Genomic DNA, 19,739 nt, shown 5'->3' with positions numbered 1-19,739 from the left:
TTTCGTTTGGATTTTCCCCTCTCTTGGCCTCCTTGGCTGCTGTCCTTCCTTTCTGCTGTTTTCTGGTTCCTCTTTCTCAACTGTTCTCCTTGGTTGGTGTGACCAGCCTCTGCAGTTTTGTGTGTGGCTTGCTGCTTGCCAGGAGGTGCATGTGTTGGGTCCTCTGGCCACGCTGCTTGGGCACCAGGAGAGCTCTATCCTGCACAGGGTGGAGGGGGTAAAGGGGGAAGGAACTGAACTTAAAAATCTCTTCTACCCTGTCTATTGAAAAGAGGAAGAAAATCACTTCGACTTCACTCAGGTGTCTTGAGGGTTGATCACTTGAGGTTTGGTCACTTCTCTATTTTCAGATGGAAATGGTGATGTTGGCCAGGTTGGACGGGGCTCGGAGGAACCTGCTCTAGTGGAAGGTGTCCCTGCTTATGGCAGGGGGTTGGAACTGGATGAGCCTTATGGTCCCTTCCAACACAAACCATTATATGGTTCTATGATTCGATGGTGGGGGAGGGGTTGCTGCATTTACAGTCATGTATTGAGACATTGAGACCTCTTAGGCTCAGCTTGTCCATAGCGAAAGGTCCTGGGGCTTTACCTGCTATTCAGTAGTAGCTGTAAAGGCGAAGTGGCAGCCAGCCCTTGCTGTTACCTGGAGTCAGTCCATCCTTTGCACGCTTTTTGTGCATCTTTAGAGAAAATGGGAGAGGGAAATGCCCATGATGCTGCTAAATCTCTGTGGGACTACTGTGCCATCAAGATATCTTGCAGACATCAGCATGATCAGGGTTGGAGGGTGGTCTTCTGAGAGCCTAGGCATGATTCTTAGGAAGAGTGGTGCTAGGAAAGGCAATAAATCAAGCCTTTCCCCACTGCTCTGAAGAGTCATATTTTTACCTCCCTCTCTGGGGACAGAAGACAGCATTGACAGCCAGCATATCTCCACCTCTGTCCGAGTAGCTGTGGGCAAAAGCCTGCATGGAGCCTGCAGGGTGATGATGGCAGCTGGAGGGGGATCTTGACTTCATTTTGTGGTGGTTTTGGAGCTCTCAAGCACAGCTTTGCACACCCTGTTTCAAGGGTGATCTATTGCAGGGATTAGAAGGGCGCTGGCTCTCTTTTAAACACATGGCCAAGGCTCCTGGATGTGGGATGGGGGTGATCTTGGAGCTCCACATCCGTGAGTGCACCTCACCTTGCCACATGGGTTTTGGGATCTGGATTACACCCCTGAAAGCTAAACAAGAGTTTGAAAGGCCCATTTGCTACCTGCCCAGCCTTGCTACCTCTTCTGCACAGAGTTAGCATCATACATCGCTTTTGCTGGACAAGGAGCAAGGTTACACCTACTGAAGGTAGGATGACCACTCTATGGTCCAGTCGTGTGCCAGAGACAGAGCCCATGCTTTGGGGCACAGACCTGGTGCTCTGTTGGCTGTGGGAGGGAGGAAGGCCATGGCCATCCTCCCTGAAGCCAGCAGAAGAGTTAAAAGAGAACCGAATAGTTACAACTAGGTCGGGGTGAATTATTCATAACAAATAATTTATTCACCAAACTCAGCCTCATTTCCCACAAGCAGTGCTGCATTGTCCCGAATTTATTCACATTTGGGGGTTATTCCCAGAGCAGTTCTTGTCCCAGAGGCTGCAGTTCTCTCAGTAATTCAAATCCATTGGGGTGCCAGCTAGGTTTCCCGTCATTCAGAGCTCAGTATGTTCCTGTTCTGCTCACATTAGACAAATGTGCCAGTGAATAAAATCTACAGTGCAAATAGCTCAGTGCTCACTTTCTGGGTCAGGCTGGGAGCCCACAGGGGACCTTTTATCCTGGCTTTTCACACCAGGATGAATTTCTCCCATTTTTCTATCACATTCTTTGCCTATTAGGACATTAAGATGCTTCTAAGCAGAAGATCCGCAGAAACCAAATGCTGAAAGGGCATAAATATTCTGTCAATCCTGCTTGACACAAAGCTTTGGATTCTCATCAGGGATGTCTCTATTTGCAATTATATCACTATAAGAAGCTGAAGGGTGTCTGCACCCCTCCTGACCACACAAGTAACTGGGGTAAATCACGTTGCCGCCCTCAACCCATCTGTAATTGGTTACTACTTTGTTATGTGCGCTAATGAGGAAACTCTGGAGACAATATCTCAGCTCCTGCCTCTGGGGCCTTCTCCTGCAGCAGCAGTAACAAGCTCCCTTTGCCATGGCTGGCTCGGGAGAGAGGGGAATGCCTCAAACCACCTCATTAAAATCAAAGGCAGGAGGAGAGTTCCCCAAGCACAGCCAGGAAACAGGAGCGGGGACTCCATCTGCTGCCTGTTGCCTTCCCTCCAATGCTCTTGGAGGAAATTGGAGATGAAGGGAGGAAGAGGAGCAGTATTGGGAGCAGAGAGATCATAGAACAGGATCATAGAACAGTTTGGGTTGGAAGGAACCTACAAAGGTCATCTAGTCCAAACCCTGCAATGAGCAGGGCTGCTTCACGTTGGCATTCCAGTTTCACAGTAAAACCAAACCTAACGTAACCTGGAAGCACTTCCCTGCCAAGTCTGGGCACCTGAGAGGGATTTTTACCTTTTTCTGTTCCCCAGTTATTAATTCACCTGAACGCCTCCTGTTTATGGCTGGCAATTCCCAGGGTACCCCAAGTGGTGCAAGCCTTTTACTACTGCAGGGATGCATCAGGTCCCCTGCCATCTGTATCAGCAGGCTCGTATGTTTTCCTTTTGGGTCTAAAAAGATGGAAAATTGTCCAAACCAGATTTTATTTTTTTCTTTTTAGCCAAATTTTTGCTTCTTATTCCAAAGCAGGAGGAACTGGTAAGACCCATCCCTGGCAGTGTTCAAGGCCAGGTTGGACACAGGGGCTTGGAGCAACCTGCTCTAGTGGAAGGTGTCCCTGCCCGTGGCAGGGGGTTGGAACTGGATGAGCTTTAAGGCCCCTTTGAACACAAACCATTCTAGGATTCTATGATTGGAAATTTCAATGACCTAAGCGTGTCCGGGTTGACCTGTTTGACCAGTTTGCATACTGGGTTGCAGCATATAGCTTTGGTGCGGCCTGTGTTCCGCATCCATGTCCTTTGGGAATTCAGTCTGGAAAGTCAGTTGGGAGGATCTGGGATGTCTCAGTCCCAAAATGTTTTTCTGGCTCTAGTTTTTGTGAGGATAGAGCTCTCCTGCAGGGAATTATTTCTCATCTGCTTGTTCTTCACCTCCATGCATCTTCCTTCTCTCTCCATCCCTTACCTCTCCCACTGTAGTAGGCTTCAGTGGGACTCTGTAAGTGGTATCTGGGGATTCTTGTCAATGATATGATTTTTTGGTAACATTTTGTGTGCTGAGGGCAGGGTCTGTGTTAAAATCCTGTTTCATCTGACACAAGCAAATAGAAAAAAATTGCTGTTTCATTGCCAGCATTTGACACTGTCATTGAATTATAAAGGGAGGAGAGTCTTGGCTTTGATTTCCCTATCTCTGAGGCTTGTCAGACATGGAAGAAAACATCTGGGCAAGCTTTAAGAAGGACCTTTGAGATTACAATGGTTTGTCTCAGTCTTTAGGAGGCAGTTTGTTACAGGAGCCTCTTGTTCCTGCAGCATGCAATGAGATCCGAAGGTATGTAATAAGATAACTAAGGTGGTCTTGGCTCCTCTGAATGTCAGCTCACTTCAGAAGCAGACTTGTGCCCTCAGTCTGCCCCCGTCAGCACTGACACATGTTCTGCTGAGGGACATTTTCTCCTTGGCTGGCAGAGGGTACCAGAGCTGGAGTCTGTCCTCTTTCAGCGCACCAATGTCTAGAGCAGCTAAGCCCGTACCTCTGGGAAATTGTATGTTGGAGGTTTCTCTAAGCAGGGAGCGAACCCATTGATGGACCAAGTCTTCATTCACCAGTCTTGGCTTGGTTTTGGGTAGAGCACAGGCATAGGAACTGGGGCTCACACTGAGCAACCTCCCTTTCACCTCACCTAATGCTCCAGGCAGATCCTTGCTCTCAGCTACACCATGTTTCCCTTCACCAGCCAAAACCTGCCCGTCAGCAGCAGTGCTCCTACTACCCAGCTTCCCCAGCCAATAAGGAGGGTGAGAGGGGTTGCACAAGGCTGAGCTGCTGCAGTCGCATCTGAAAGGAGAGTTGAACCAGCAAAGCTGCATCTCTAAACAATATTCACAGCCACTGACGCTGCACAGTATTACAGTGTATGGAGCCAAAAGGAGATCTGGCCTCGCCTGTGCACTCTCTGCCTCAATAAGTCTGTAGCCCGCTGCTGACTGTGCTTGAATTTCTTTAGCAGCATGTTGGGCTGTTATTAAACAAAGAGAAGGTTTCTGTGCAGCGATAGGGATCAAAATAACAGCCTAAAGCAGCTTTCAGATGTGGATGAAATTCCCTCCTGAGCAAGGGGCCCAGGCCAAGCTAATGGTTGGGTTTACAGGCTGTTACGAGGCTCTGCTCAGGCAGATTAACACCCAGTGACTTCTTTATGTTGCACATACCCTTGGAGAGCGGAAACACAGGGGCTTGTCTGATATGGCTCTGGCCAAAGAAGCTTCTAAGCAGCTTGTGAAAGCTGAGAGGCTGAGAAAACATGAGGTTGCTGGACGAGAAGAAATCAATCCTTTAAACGCGTTGTTAAGGTTATCAGCAAGGCTTGGAGAGTGCTTCTCCCCATCTGCATTTTACATGCTCTGCTGCCAGTGGTGTAAGGGAGGCACAGCTTCCCAAAGTAATCTCAGATACTTCATTGCTTACCAGAGTGATGAATTTGCCCTGTCAGAGGTGGTCCTGGCTGGTGATGGGTAAGGAATTGCTATCAATCAGGTCTGGAGATCTTGAAAGATACTGATCCTGAAGGACTACTCCATGCTCAGTCTGAATGAATGTAGTTGGTGGAAATTATAGTCCTGCTCATGCTAATCCAGGCTCTTCCCCTATGGGTAAGGTCTGGATGGAGCTGTGTAGCTCTTTGACTGGAAGGAAAGGAGGAGACCTCCAGAGCTCATAGGATGCCCACAGTGAAAGGAGATAAGAGACAGAACCCAAGTGTCTCCAATAAAAAGGATACTGCACACTTTTACCTATTAAAAGCCAGTCCCAAACTGCCCTGAAGTACTTGAGCCACACAGCAGGGCTCACCAGCCTTATTTTCAAGTGTGCTTCAGGCTGTGTATGAGGTGCATCATCACAAGGCTGCTCCAGAGTCTGCACAGCTCCTGTAGGAGCACTAGCATGCCTCCTGTTGTCATTGTCATTGAAAGGGCCTTTATCACATCCTGCTCACCTCAGCTTCTGGATGGTAGATACAAATCATCCATCATCTTGCTTTATTCAAGTATTCCAAGTTCTCTTTGTTCCTGTTTCTCCTGTTGTAGAACCAGAGCACAGGTGAAGCTCACTGGTGTAGGAAAGGATGGTGGAGGTGGCTTCATGGTTTATACCTCCTGAGCATGCTGCTTTGGCAGGGGAGATGGGTACCAGCCACATGTCTGGAGGCTGCAGACATAGTTGAAAACTGCCAGGAGCAGGGTATCAGGCTGTGAAATGGGATGGGATCAAACAGGCTTCTTCTGGAAGAACTCTATTTGTAGGATTGCAGTACAAATGCTGGCAAATAACTGTTTAACCACTAAAGCCACTGTTACAGCTCAGAGGAGAGCTGACATCTATACAGAGAAGATGCATTTAACTCAGTGCACAAAAGGTTAACACACGTTTGTAATCTGGCTATTTCTATGGGCTCGCAGCATGGGAGGGAAGGGGTGGAGGGGGGAGGAATCCTCGCCCAGGCTCACAGCCACCACATCTCTCTCTGCAGCGCCTAGTGCGGATGAACATGCCAATCTCACCTGAAGATTTAACCGTCCACTTCACGTCCACACTGATGGCCCTGATCCGCACTGCCCTGGAAATCAAGCTCGCCTCAGGTGAGAGGGAAGTGATGTCCTACAGTACGTGTGGGCTCAAACCCCAAGTTCCTTTTGGCTTGGTGTCTGCCCTGGGTGGAAATCCTGTTTGGTATTGCCTGGCTGCCATGTGCCAGCACCTGAGAAGAAGGGAACCTCATGGACAGGCAACGGAGGGGTCCGGAGCATCGCTCTGCTTACAGCATCCCTGTGAATGAGACATGGAGAACTTCAGCCATCCCCATTGAGGGCTCTCAGAGGAGAAGCCCTGTGCATGTGCTTGCTGCTGTATAAGAGAAATAAGACTTTCCACACCTCTCTTCTTCGCTATTCCAGCATGAGGGAAAACCAGCCCTTCCTCACCAATTGCTGCCTGCTGGCAGCAAAGCAGTGACTCCAAATGCCCTGCGCATTATGCCTTGTGATAAGATTTAATTATTTAAGTGTTTAATCAGGCATTTGCTTGACTTTCCAATTAAACATCGCAATGTAATAAAAGACATTGGCCTTTCTCTGGGTCATTACACTGTTTAATCAGGCTGGCTGGGGTCAGAAGCAAGGCACGACTGGCCAGAGCAATTCTATACCTAATTTGAAAGCTAACAGGAGGTAACAATGCTCTTACAAGCAAAGGGCAGGGCAGGTTAGGATGTTGCGCTTTTCCTAAGCAGTTTTAGGTCAGCCATTCAAGCTCTCTGTAGTAGTTACCTCCCTCATTTGTTGCTTAAACTTTGTCTTTGATGCTTTGGGCAGGCACTGCTGGAAGAAGACAATATTTTGAGGTCACTGGGCCTCCGCTAGGGAGTGACACCAAGTATCATACACTCATTCCTAAGGATGCAGTTAGACTGCCTGGGATTCTAAGGGCCAGCACCTTATCTCAGTTATATTTCATCTGGATATATACACAAGGATGCTGTGAGTGTGTGTTATTTTAGGCTTCTAGTTACCTGTCAGCAATGGTAACTGAAACAGCCTTTTTCAACTCAAAAAGGCTTCCCCACCCCTTTCTTTGGCTGCACACTGGAAGGGAACCAAAGAGAGCTCAGCTGATCACGCTGGATTCTTTCTCAGGTTTCTATCTGCTGTGGGTTGGGAGGGTTTGACCTGGTTTGTTGTTATATGCTTCGTTTGAATAGTTTCCATGTGTTACAATTAATTGAGTCTTTAGTGGGATTAACAGGCCCTTAATAAACCCTCCCTAATGAGTTTCTGTGTGGGAGCACAAACCACCATATAGCAGGGAACCCAGAACCTCCTCCCATTACCTTTCTCTTAGAAAACTAATCTCTCTCATTCAGATGAAGCGCTTAATTGCCTGCTGTGCCGTGCAGTCATCTGGGAGCTGGCCTCTTGGCCTACATGTATTTTAATCACTTTCCACTTGTGTGTTAAGAGCTCACTTTGGCGATTAGAATAATGCCACTGCTCATTCTGGTTTGCCTTGTGATGTGGCTGCAGTTTGATGCTGCTGATACAGAACAGGGTGCTTATGTCTCATGGCCAAAAATCTTTGGGAAGAGACAGTGTGGAGAGTGTTTATAATCAACCATGGCATTGCTCATAGTCCAGCACCTCAGATCAGGCCCTCTACATCATCCTTGGGAGGTGCTGCTGCTTTCTGGTGACACAACCCAGCACCCCAAATAAGCATGTAGGTAGAATAGGTCTGAGCTGAAGTTTAAGCTCCAAATACCTGCAGGTCAGCAGGCTGAAGCAATGATGGTCCTGCTGAGTTCACACTCTTCTGTCACAGAGGAGGTCACTGATTCCCGTTGTAGCATCTGCTGCATTGGTGCTGGCTTGCTGTCCTCAAGAAATGGGAATGGAGGAAATGCCCTCTCCCATGCTTGCTGTGCAGTGGAATGTGCTGGCAAGACAAGGGTTTTCACTCCTCCTTGTGTCTCTCTTTCCATCCTCTCCTGTTCTGCAGGGGGTGTTAAGCAGCACCAGTGTGATGCAGAGTTGAGGAAGGAGATCTCGCTGGTTTGGCCCAACCTGTCCCAGAAGACTCTGGATTTGCTGGTGCCTCCTCATAAACGTAAGTGGTCCATCAGCAAGCACCCAACCCATCCCATGCAGGGTAGGTTTCTCCCTCCCTGCCTGCTCTGTCCCTGGCCCCATCTAGGTGCACAGTCAGCTAGAGGATGCAGCAAAGAAACCAAGGGCAGTTCAGCTTCTTGGTATCCTCTCCACAGGGTTCCTAGCCTGCACCTCCATGCCATGGTCACAAAAGGAGTAGGGAAGCTGAGGTCACATCTAGGCATGCATTTCATTATGCTATAGTAGATTTTACTGTACTGAGGGCATTTTTCCCTTCTTGGCACTATTTGGTTTGGGGGGTTTTTCTGTGTGGCCTCTTCCAGAGCTTTTTCATAGCTCTGTCTGCCTCCAGCCTGTGCCTTGCAGGACAGGAGAGCAATTTCTACCATCTGAGCTCCAGCAAACCAGGAGAAGAAAACACAAGTTTGCTGAGAACTTTTTGAATCAGAAGCAAGGTATTTTGAGGCTAAGGCCTCTGTGTTATTTGATGATGTCCTGGGCACATGTGCTGAGAAAATGGGAAGTTTTGTCATTATCTTGATTAGCCCAGACATGGGCTCTGGATTCCTGATTAATGAGTAACAGCGCAAAGCAATGAAGGCATTGTTCATTAAGAAGAACAAGGCAGCTGAGGAGGTGCAAATCAGTAGGTAATGGCTGCTTAAGTCTTTTCCTCCCCTCCTCTCTTGATGCCTGTATATCTGCTGCTTCAACTCTTTGCTCTACAGTAAGTGCTCCACTGCTGTGCAGGGAAGGGATGGAAGCCCATAGCTGTGAGGGTGGAAAAAGACATCTGGAAAGATGAAATACTCTCATCATGCCCCAGTCGACTGTAATTCAAAGAAATAGGAAGAAGGCTGCTTTGTTGATAAAAGCTGGCTGTGGATCTGGTATTAATTTAGCGATTCTTCTGGCTGCAGTGCTTACAATAGCACAGAGTTTTCCTGCCTGTTTTTTAATGCACAGGCTGTTTTGCCACAGAGAGCTGGAGATAGGGGCCATTCTCCTCAGATGTGGAAGGCAGCAACAGGCAAAGATCTGAAGAAGTCTGTTGTAACCTTTTTTTGGCCTTTTTTCTCTCCCCCATGTTTCTGCATGTTTTGCTTCATTGTTCTAATGTCACCTCTTCTTTCTCTATCATGCCCGTTTGTTGTTATTTCTCATGCTTTTTGACTTATTCTTCTCTTCTGATCCTGTTCCTCACCTGGATGTCTCTGCTGCGTTTGGCCGTCCTCTGACAGCTGATGAGATGACCGTGGGGAAGGTCTACGCAGCGCTGATGATATTCGACTTCTACAAGCAGAATAAGAACAGCAGGGAACAAGTCCACCAGCCGCCTGGAGGCCTGTGTCAGGTACTCAGCCAAAAGGTGTCCTCCTTGGTCCTCCCTCCTGGGCAGCCTCTTCTCTAGTATAGCTGGAAAAGTCTTTTCCACAAAATGTCAAGTGACATCTGGCAGTCTAAGTCAGATTTTCAGAAGTGGCCTGCACCACAAACTGCACACAGTTGGGGAACACCAAAAGAGTTCTTTGGGACACCAAAGAGTTACTGAAAGCTGATGATATATAGAATCCCAGAGTGGTTTGTGTTGGAAGAGGTCTTAAAGCTCATCCAGTTCCAACCCCCTGCCACGGGCAGGGACACCTTCCACTAGAGCAGGTTGCTCCAAGCCCCTGTGTCCAACCTGGCCTTGAACACTGCCAGGGATGGGGCAGCCACAGCTTCTCTGGGCACCCTGTGCCAGCGCCTCAGCACCCTCACAGGGAAGAACTTCTGCCTTTTATCTAATCTGAACTTCCCCTGTTTAACTTTAAACCCATTAATCCCATATATAACCATTTTTGCTCTTTTCCTTCTGATAGGCCAGCCCCAGAGGGTGGGATCAAAGAGTCCAATATAGCTGTATTTATATTGGCTATAAAATGTTTAAGTTACTTATGAAAATGGGAATTCTTCAAATTGATTTTTGATCTAAGAGATTTGAAGGCTTTTACAATTTCTTGACAATATTTCCACACAACCATCTTGGGATTGAAATCCCAGTGGTTCCTGATATGACAAATACCTATGGATTTCAGGATGATAGTCCTGCTGATTTCCTACCTGTCTCACAGATGGGAGGCTACGGCACAGCTAGTGTCACAATGAATTGCATGGCCCCTTAGGTCATATCAGTGTACGAAATCCCTGCTGCGCTCCTGTGACCAGGAGAACATTTTGTTAGAGGGAAGGGGGATTGCAGCAATTCCTTGTGCAGTTCTGCAGGCAGCAAGTGTCCTTCAGAGCTTCTTACAGCTGTGGGAAGGCTGGGGTGGACTTTCTGCTGGGCTGATCTCTCAGGGTGACAAAGTGGACCTTCTATTAACTAGGAAAAGCACCGCAGCCCATCCTTTACATACACAGATCTGTTTCTGACAACCTCTCCTTGTGCTTCGCAGCCTGGACCGGTGTCACTCTTCCACCCCCTGAAGGCCACTTTGGAGCAAACCCAACCTGCAGCATTCAGCAACGCAAAGGCTTTCCTTCGTCAGAAGAGCTCAGCCTCACTCAACAATGGGGGTGCCTTGTGAGTATCCCAAGACCTCCCCACCAAAGCTATAGGACAGAGAAAGGGCTCGCTGGGTTTATCCATCCACCCCAACCACTGCTGGTTCAGTCACTCTGGAGGTGGGGACACCAAGACTAGTAGCCCCTTCATGTCATGGCTGAGACAATTTCCCACTGGTGGCTACCAAAACACCTGGTGCAGTTGTCCATGTGGTGGTAGTGTTGGGTTTTCTTAATGCTCTCCTCTGAATCTCAGTTGAAGAGCTTTCCATATTGTAAGTGTGAGTTTACAGGGATTTGGGCATTGTAAAATAACCAAACAAAGCCTGACCCACTAACCACCACTGCAGTGAGGTCTTGGGAATCAAAAGATCCTTGGGAACAAAGTCATCCCTGAAGCTCATGGCACTTGGTAACAAGCAAGAGCTTCTTGAAACTTTCCAGGACAGTATCTGGTTCATCTTTGGGCAAACTAATACCTCCACAGAGATCTTACCAAACAGTTATAGTAACAGTGATCACTAATCCATTCACTTTTTCAGGTAACTTTCCTTGGGTCACAGCCACTATGGATTTTTAGTGATAGACATCTGAAGTTTAAATGTCCTAAATAACCCTGATGGGGAAACCATCATCAGACTCTACAGTGAAACCCAGAGCCCCCTGTACCACTGTACATTCAGTGAATATGCTTTAGCATGGCCACATATGTGTTTGACCAATGTCTAACTGGCCTTGCACATATAATTTGCCTGAACTCCAACATTCTTCATACTTCTTCATCAGAACTTAAGCTGTAGAAGTTGTTTTCCTTAGTTAACTGAAGAAAAATGTGGTGTCTGGTTTGGTTTCCTTGTTGCTCATGAGATCTTCAGGCTGTATAGGAAGTGGCCCTGTCAAAATCCAGGGGACCTTATAGCTTCACCAGCAGCCATGCTTATCCTGCAACTGGATTCACAAGTGAAACCTCAAAGGGTATATGAGGGCTTTACCCTCATCCCAATTAAGGTCAGCAAACTCTCTATGCAGAAAAGTTAATCTTTTTTCCTCTTTTCCTTCTGACAGGCCAGCCCCAGAGGGTGGGATCAAAGAGTCTAGTTCTTGGGGAACCCAACGCACCCAGGATGTGTTTTATGAAACCAGGACACCAGCTTTTGAACGAGGCCACTCAGAAGAAATCCCCATTGAACGGGTGAGCAAACAGGATGAAGATGTGAAGACAGGATGAGATGTAGGAAATATTAGAAAAGATATTTAGAGATTTTAGAAAAGATATTTAGAGAGTTTAGAAAAACTAGGTGAGGATAAGGTGAAATGTAGTAGACAGTAGGTCTGTCCCTTGAAACAAATGTTACTGTGTCCCTTAAAACCCCAAGTTTGCTTGAACTGGAGAAAACCCAAATCTGGTAGCTTGTACAGTCTGATAGCTGTACATGTAGATACTATTTGCATGGAATTGTGTCTGCTGTGACAGATTTCTTAAGGTTATCTCTTCCTAGGTGTCCCATTGTCACAATTCCATTGTCCTCGGTGTACAAACCCAGATGAACAATTGCTGGGACTCGTTGACATGGCTGGTGGAAGAGCTTGGCCCACTGTTGTCCTTGTTGAAGATGTCACTGTAGATAGGGTAACCTGGGTACTATAGACAGAGTAACGTGGGCACTCCATAGCTCTTAATTTATTTCCTTTCCCACACCAGCATCTCTTCACAATTAAATCAAGCTTAGAAGCAGCCTGCTCAGATGATGCCTTCAAAGCTGATGTTCAAGCTCTTGCTAACTGAAATCATTCCTTTTTTTGATCAGGTGGTAGAAATGAGGGAAATTAGCCCCACACTTGCCAATGGAGAGCACCAACCAGGCCTGGAGAGCCAGGGGCGGGCAGCTTCCATGCCGCGCCTGGCTGCTGAAACTCAGGTGAGCAAGGCAGATCCACTGGCGGTGGGAGACCAGGAGTGGGGCAGGAGCTCAGTACCTTCTCTCTGCTTTCTGTGTCCTTGGAAGTTGCTTGTCAATACCTGTTTTGAAAGATGTGTGCTGAACCCGAAGACAGGTAACCAGCCTTTGTGATTGGATGGCAGGGATTCATGTGTAGACACAGCACTGTCCCCAGCTTTACTCATCCCTGGTTGTAGCAAAAAGTGACCCAGAGAAATCCCTCTGTCTGGGTAGCTAACTGAGGACCACCTACCCAAGAGTGTCTATTCTGATTGACTGGGGACAATACTATTTGCCAGCCTGTATTCCTGGAATATGTGTTTTCCATTGACTGTTGCGTGCCATCTATCCTGATAGTCAAGACATAGCCATAAAGCAAGCTGGAGATGTGCATGTTCATCTCTTTGATGGATGTAGTAGGTACAAACAGTATCAGGGAGCCTGTGCCTGGAAGGCTGCACAGAGACATTAAGCATCCTCCCTGGTTTTTATCTTCCTACAGTATTTAGCAACATGTATTGTGACTTTGGTCAGGAAAATGTTGAGGATTTCCCTTGTTTAACTTCTTATAGTGAAATCTCATCACTAGAGTTGACTTTTACAGCACCTTGTGAAGGCGATTTAGTGCATAGGATGTCATGGTTTTCACAGATCATTTCTGGACATTTCACATGTTCATTGCTAGCTCGTTGTCCCAGATGCTTGTCAGCCACCGTCCTGTCTCCTTGTGTGTCAGAACATTTCACCACTCATAGCTGTGTGTCACTCATTCAAAGGGCCTGATTCATACAGTCAAGGATGAGCAGCCCATGGTTGTGGGCTGTTTCTGCTGCTCTATATGGGAAGCAGACTGTGAAGGATAAAACTAAAAGCCTGTGTATTGCATACCCAGCAATGGTTCCAATGGATGTCATCTTTCTGCTGACGTGCTCAGGCTGGCATAAGTTACACTTTATCAGCCAACAGCTTTGACTTCAGAAACTGCACCCTTTGTATGAGAGCTGGGACTCTGCCTTATCAGGAGCAGCACTCAACATGCTTAATAAAAGAAACAGACCCCAAAGCAAAGCCGTACTCCCTCCCTTCCCAACTTCCCAGAACAAAGTTGTTCTTTATTCTAGACCATAAGTTGCATCTTCCCTTCCAAGGCAACACAGTTGGCAGCAGAAATGCCAGCAGCACCAGTCTTCCCTTGTGGAACTCCTCTCCATTGCACTCAGACATTCGCAGAGGTGAGCATCTCCCATGGGAGCATGGTAGGTGTTCCCCAGCTGCCCCTCATGAAAGCTGTCTGATCTCCTGATGAATCAGGCCTTTAATAGCTGAGCAGATCTAACCTCATTTAATAATACAATGTTTTGGTGGTTGTAGCTCCAGCTGAATAACTGATGTACTTTCTGTGTGTGTCTTCCCCCTCCATGCCCTCCACCTTCCCTTCTCACTTGCTGCTTCTGCTCCCCTCCCCAAATCTTGACTTTTTTATAACTCTTATTTGCAATGCTCTCTGTTTCTGGATGTCTCCCTTTCCGTTTGCCTGTCACTCCTCTGTCTTTTTATGTTCCACTTTTTAACCCCAAACCTTCCTACGCTTTCAACCTCACCTCTTTGCTGTCTTCCTCCTGACCACCTCCCCTCCCTTGTCGTCATCGTGTCTGCTGCACATCTCCCGTGATGTCTGACACTGGCTGTACTGTGGGGCTGCTTCAAATAATGTCTCTCATCTTGTCCGAATTGTTTGCAGAGGAGCAAAGCACGGTCACCGGGGAGTTACCTAGCAGTATGTAGTTTGCACTAAGTTGTATCCTATTCGATTCCTGTTAAGAAATAACGAACCTTCCTTAACCCTTTACTTTTTCCCCCCTTCTTATTTGGAGCCCAATGTTGCAGCGACTCAACCGCTCTCTCTTCTCCCTTTGCTGCCATTCCCTTGATCCACAGCTGCACGCTGCACGCTGTAAAAAGGAGTTTGTTTGTTTTGCTTATTTATTTGTTTCTCTCTGCCTTGTTGCACAAGAATTTAGGAAGTGAAAACAATGGGGTTGGTAATGAAGAAGCAATGAGTGACTCTCTGGAGGGTTAATGATGTAGTCTCTTGAGGCTTGTGGGGAGCCCTGTTAATGTAGCAAGAGCATTGTCAGGAGCTATGGAAAGGATATTCATTGCTTTGCCACTTCCCATTAGTGACAGGGGGGACTTCTGTCCCTGGAATAAGCACAGAATCAGTTCCAAAGAAAATGTTAATTTCTTATCAATTTGGCTGTCTTTTTGGTGGGAAATGTCTGTTTTCTTCTTCCTGGCAGATCCTATATAGGATCATAGAATAGTTTGGGTTGGAAGAGACCTTCCAAGGTCATCTAGTCCAACCCCCAATGGATTTCAGAAATCCAGATAAGTGTTTTTGGTGGAAAGCATTCTCACTTGCCACTTTTTTGCCCATCAGACTATCCAGTTTACAGCCCTCTCTGCCTTCCTCCATCTTCAGGCTCAATAGCAAGCAAGGAGGACAAACATGAGGCTCTTCAGTGTAACTTTCAGTGTAACTTCTTTCCCACACAGTAAGGGCCGCAGGACAAGACGAGGGCAGCACAGCAGTGCTCCCCTACCCCAGCAGTGCCTGAAGAACTTCCCATCTCTAGCACTGCACCTTTTGGTGGGAAGCACCAACATTTGGGCAACTCCTAGTATGGGAGAGAGGACCAAACAAAATTTCAGCCCCGACTGCACCTTTACACACAATATAATCCCTCTGCAACAGTTCTTTCCACTCAAAATAAGGAGCAGAGCTGTGAAACAACCAGCTTTGCATTGTGTAAATATCACGGGACAGCAGAGATCCGAGTTTTGGGATAAGCAAACAAAATAGCATAGGCAGTAAAAATAATGTAGGGCTCTTCAGAAAGGTTACAGCGAACAGAGTAAATGTTCTACAAGAACGGTCTTTGGAGGCACGTATTGAGTTGTGAATTCAAACAAGACAATGCGCTGAGGGACGGGAGGATGTTCTGAGCTCCTTCCCCATCAGGCAGGACCACCGTGCTCTGAGGCCCTTCCTCTGCCATGCAGCTTTGATTCAGGGATAGATCCAGGGAAGGCTCTAGAGGATGGGTGAAGCCCTGTTTCCCCCACAAAGGCCAGCAGAGTGAAAGAGGAGGACACATGGGAATTGTCCTCCTTTTCTGAGCTTCATACCTGGTGATTAGGTAGTAGGGAAGGAAAAGACTGTGAGAATAGCTGTCCTGCAACCCACTTGTCGTAGTTTTTACAGAGCATCTTTTTAAAGGTTTGAACCTTTAAAGGGAAAGGAGCAGAGTCTGGAGCTGCCACTGGCAGAGGGACAGGGTCCAGCAATGCTGATGGGAAGCTGTGTTACTATGCTCAGGATCTAGGTGTTTGGCCACAAATGATTTGAAAACAGCAATAGCAAATGCAAGTAGTCATTCTCTGAGATATCCTGTTAGAATTTCAGGACATACGTGCTATCCCACTTGTTCTAGCCACATGGGCCTCAAGGAGTGATGGTGGGACAAGAGAGGTTTAAATGTCTGATGGGAGATGTTCTCAATTGCAGGAAGATAGAAGTAATTCTTCAGTGGCTTGGGCTGTATCTTGCCCACTTATTCCTGAGCTTGCTTCCTCTGTTTGATGTCCAGCAATGCTTTCCTGCTTTCCTCTTTGGAGTTGCTTTGGGATGACCAGAGGCCCTGAAGCAGCTTTGGGTGAAACTAGTCTTGGAGAATTCTCTTTGTGAGATGCTTGGCTACTGTGCTGCCCTATGCCCCTGCTGGTCCACCGCTGCCTCCTGTGATGCTGTGTTTGATGTGAAGTGCTGCGTATCGCCCTGCACCCCGTGGGTTGGCACTCTGCTAAAAGTAAAGCCCCTTTCAGCAAATGGAGATCCTATTTGCTCCTCAAATGTAGCACAAGTCCTTCTGCCCATCCCAGTTATATGCAATTAACCGTTTTTCTCCCTCCCCTCCCTTCCCCTTTCTCTTATTGTATAACCCTCCCTATGGTGGAAACCAAGCCACTGAGCACGGTGCAGCTCCTGCCCTCACCCTGCTCCATATCCCTCCATCTGCTTTGCAGCCCATCCCGGACACAAGCCCCATGAAGCGCTCTGTCTCCACGCTGACCCCGCAGCGTCCTCACCCCATGCACCTCTACGAGTACTCCTTGGAGCGCATGCCACCGGAGCAAGTGCATCACCACCACCACCACCGCTGCCACCGGCGGAAAGAGAAGAAGCAGAAGTCCTTGGACAGGTCCCCCCATCAGCTGGCCGATGGACAAGCTGGTAAGTGCTTTGCAAACCAGGATTTCTGCCTTGTTCTCCTCCCTCCAGGATGCACACCAGTCATCTAATGTGACTTGGGGTCCCGTCTGCCCCACAGTTGGGAGTTCCTCCCATGTTGGTGACCCCCAACCAATGTTCTTTCAGTGGCCCAGTCTGCGGAGTCTTCTTCCAAGGACAAGAAGCAGGAACGCGGCCGGTCCCAAGAGAGGAAGCAGCACTCTTCCTCCTCCTCTGAAAAGCAGCGCTTCTACTCCTGTGACCGCTACGGCAGCCGGGATCGTTCTCAGCCCAAGTCTACTGATCAGAGCAGGCCCACCTCACCCAACGGAGGGCCAGAGCAAGGTCCACACAGACAGGTGAGGAGATGCAGGGTGGGAAAAGAGCTCTAAGGTCTTCCAGGGATGTATGTGCATTTCCACATTTTGCTTACAACATAGGAGGCAGAATGGGGAAGGAAGGTCTGGCAGCAGCAGATAAAGCCATTGAGGTCTTGCTTGGTCCTTCACATCCAAAACAGGCATGGAAATGTCACTTGATGACTCTTCAGAAGCCATCTACAGAGTGAGTGACTCAGGGCATTGTGCAGAGATCTCACTGCCAAGGACACCCTTGCTCATGGTTTCAGCAAAGCCTGGGAGACCTGGGAACTGACAGTTCTTGATGCTGGTGGAGAAAGTGTATCTGAGACAAGTAGTGTGCTATAGGACATGGGCAACTGAGCTGAATGTTCCTCTGCCAATGTTAATCCAGCATCTACTGCTGCCCTTGCACAAACATTTGATGGCTGCCAAAGAAATCATTGGCCAAGCCAATGTGCTGCAGTATAGGGACTCCAGACAACCAGAGCTGTGATTTCAGCAGGGTTTGCTAATATTAGCAGCATTTTCCAACTGCTGTTGTGTGGGCTTCAGAGCTGCATTGTGGAACAGGTACATTTCCGGAAAATTGAGGGGAAGTCCTTTTTAACTTAGTGTCACATCCATCTGGGAGGAGAAATCACAGTAAGGGAGAGGAGGAATGTAGGTGAAGGCAGGACCTGGGTGGAAGGGGGCTCCCCACAAACATCTGAGGGTAATACACAATGCCTGTGCTTGGAGGGAGGATTTGGCCACTCTCCAAAATCTCTCTACATTAGCAGCTGGTGTGTGACAGGCTGGGTGTCCTGGGAGGAGCTGGGTGATGCTGTCAGCCCTGGAGCAACATCACTGCCTGGGGAGTGGGAGGAAATCCTGTGTTCATCAGAGTTAGAGCCCAGGGGAAGGATTTGCTCAGAGAAGCTGTGGCTGCCCCATCCCTGGCAGTGTTCAAGGCCAGGTTGGATACAGGGGCTTGAAGCAACCTGCTCTAGTGGAAGGTGTCCCTGGCCGTGACGGGGGTTGGAACTGGATGATCTTAAGCTCCTTTCCAACTCAAACCATTCTATGGTTTAAATGACAGGGCTTCATAGTGTCCCATTAGCTGCAAAACGAAGCAGCTTTTTGTCTCCTTACCCTGTACCATGCCTTTCTCTCCCTCTGCAAGGTCCTTAGCAGCATCCAAGCCACATCAGGTGCTCTGTGCTGTAGTGAGTGCTTGGGGGCTGCTGCCATGCAGCTCTGGAGACATGGGGAATGGGACATGCTTTGCACAATCATTCTCACCCTGGAGGAGATGGGACATCAGGGTAAGGTCTGATAGAATCATAGAATCAACTAAGTTGGAAAAGACCTTTAAGATCATGAAGTCCAGCTTTTACACAGGACTGGTTCTGATGCACCCAGGGTGGGTCTTTTCCATTTCTGGTTGCTGCACTCCCTAACTGGCCTTCATCTGATTTTTTTCAGATGAGTTCTTATTTGCATTTCTTCATTTTTCCCCCTGCTTTGAGAGGCAGAAAGATGCTACTGATTTTCAGCATGATGCCTCTCCTTTCTTGCATGCTTACGACTTTAAATATCACATACGTCTTCATTAAATAACTGAAGCCTTTCCATAGTTCATAGACGTTCAGCATTAGAGCATCAGCTGCCCTTTATAAACCTGTTGCAGTGAAGTCTGCATTATCCCACATGGGGCTTTAGTAAGACAAGGAGGAGAAGGGCTGTTGGTTTGGGGTCCATGCATTTTATCCACCCATGTTACCTGCATTGAGTGGAGCTGCTTGTTCTGGAAAGAAATACCAGCCAAGCCAGCAGGTCACTTCTGTCCCAATGAGCTGAAGACCTTTTGTCTTCAGAAAGAGTCTGCAAGAAGCTCTGTCAGTCCATTTCCTGTGTTATTTTGGCTCAATAACAAGGTGCATGTAAACCCCTTGAGTATTTTCTTTGTTAGTCTGTCCCTCTCCTTGGGAGAAGCAGCTTTTCCCAGGAGCTCTAACCCAGCATGTCCCCAAGTCTCTAGACAAAGCTGGCTTGAGCTTCACCCTGCCAACAGGGTGGTTCCATCGCAGCTACAGTCAAGCCAAAAATCAGGGCAGGTTCAAAGAGAAGTTCTTCAGAGGTTTTTTCAATGCAATAGAAGCAGACAAGAAAACCAAGCCACGAACTCTTCATCATTTTGGAGTCAACTCACAATGCTTGAGTTTGACACGTAGAAATGTTATAATCTTCTATGAATTATTTGACTTTTCAGTACAGGTTTACTTTTCAATACAGGAGAATTGTTTAATAGAAATTCCATTTCAAGATGAATCTGGGAAAAGCATTTTTAAAAATGAGATGAAACTACTTGGAATTTCAAAATGTTTTAGCCAGAAGGATCTTACTGGACATTTTGAAGAAAGATCTCACCATATTTTTTACAATCAAGACCAATTGGTGCTGGATAAAGGAAGTTTGAAAACCTTGCAAAAAAATAAAGAAAAGAAGAGATTTTTAGACAACTTAGTTCTGCTTTTTTTTTTTTTCACATAAGAATTGCAATTTTGAGGTGCTCAGCCTCAGCCCTTTGGAAAAACCTGGGCATCTTCCCCTCGGTGTTGGAATGTTACAGGTCACTGGGTGGTGGTCACCATCATCTCAATCACCA

At 47.5% G+C, this 19,739-nt stretch overlaps 1 protein-coding gene across 19 annotated transcripts in view; it reads left to right on the top strand.

Moving 5' to 3' along the window:
• Window positions 1–19,739, top strand: part of CACNA1B (calcium voltage-gated channel subunit alpha1 B) — a 310,494-nt gene that overhangs the window by 279,757 nt on the left and 10,998 nt on the right. For 18 of the 19 annotated variants that reach the window (XM_030507166.1, XM_030507165.1, XM_030507161.1 and 15 more), the window contains 8 exons: window positions 5,822–5,930; window positions 7,843–7,950; window positions 9,194–9,306; window positions 10,391–10,518; window positions 11,565–11,691; window positions 12,308–12,418; window positions 16,526–16,733; window positions 16,878–17,089. In XM_030507166.1, the coding sequence (XP_030363026.1) occupies window positions 5,822–5,930; window positions 7,843–7,950; window positions 9,194–9,306; window positions 10,391–10,518; window positions 11,565–11,691; window positions 12,308–12,418; window positions 16,526–16,733; window positions 16,878–17,089 (1,116 nt within the window). Of the gene's footprint in view, window positions 1–5,821; window positions 5,931–7,842; window positions 7,951–9,193; window positions 9,307–10,390; window positions 10,519–11,564; window positions 11,692–12,307; window positions 12,419–16,525; window positions 16,734–16,877; window positions 17,090–19,739 lie in introns of those variants that run through there. The other variant, XM_030507168.1, reaches the window with a different exon arrangement.

This window comes from Strigops habroptila, chromosome 15 (genome assembly GCF_004027225.2).
Source record: "Strigops habroptila isolate Jane chromosome 15, bStrHab1.2.pri, whole genome shotgun sequence".
NCBI lineage: Eukaryota > Metazoa > Chordata > Aves > Psittaciformes > Psittacidae > Strigops > Strigops habroptila.
Note: the sequence above shows the minus strand (reverse complement) of the source record. Positions and strands in the feature narration are given on the sequence as shown.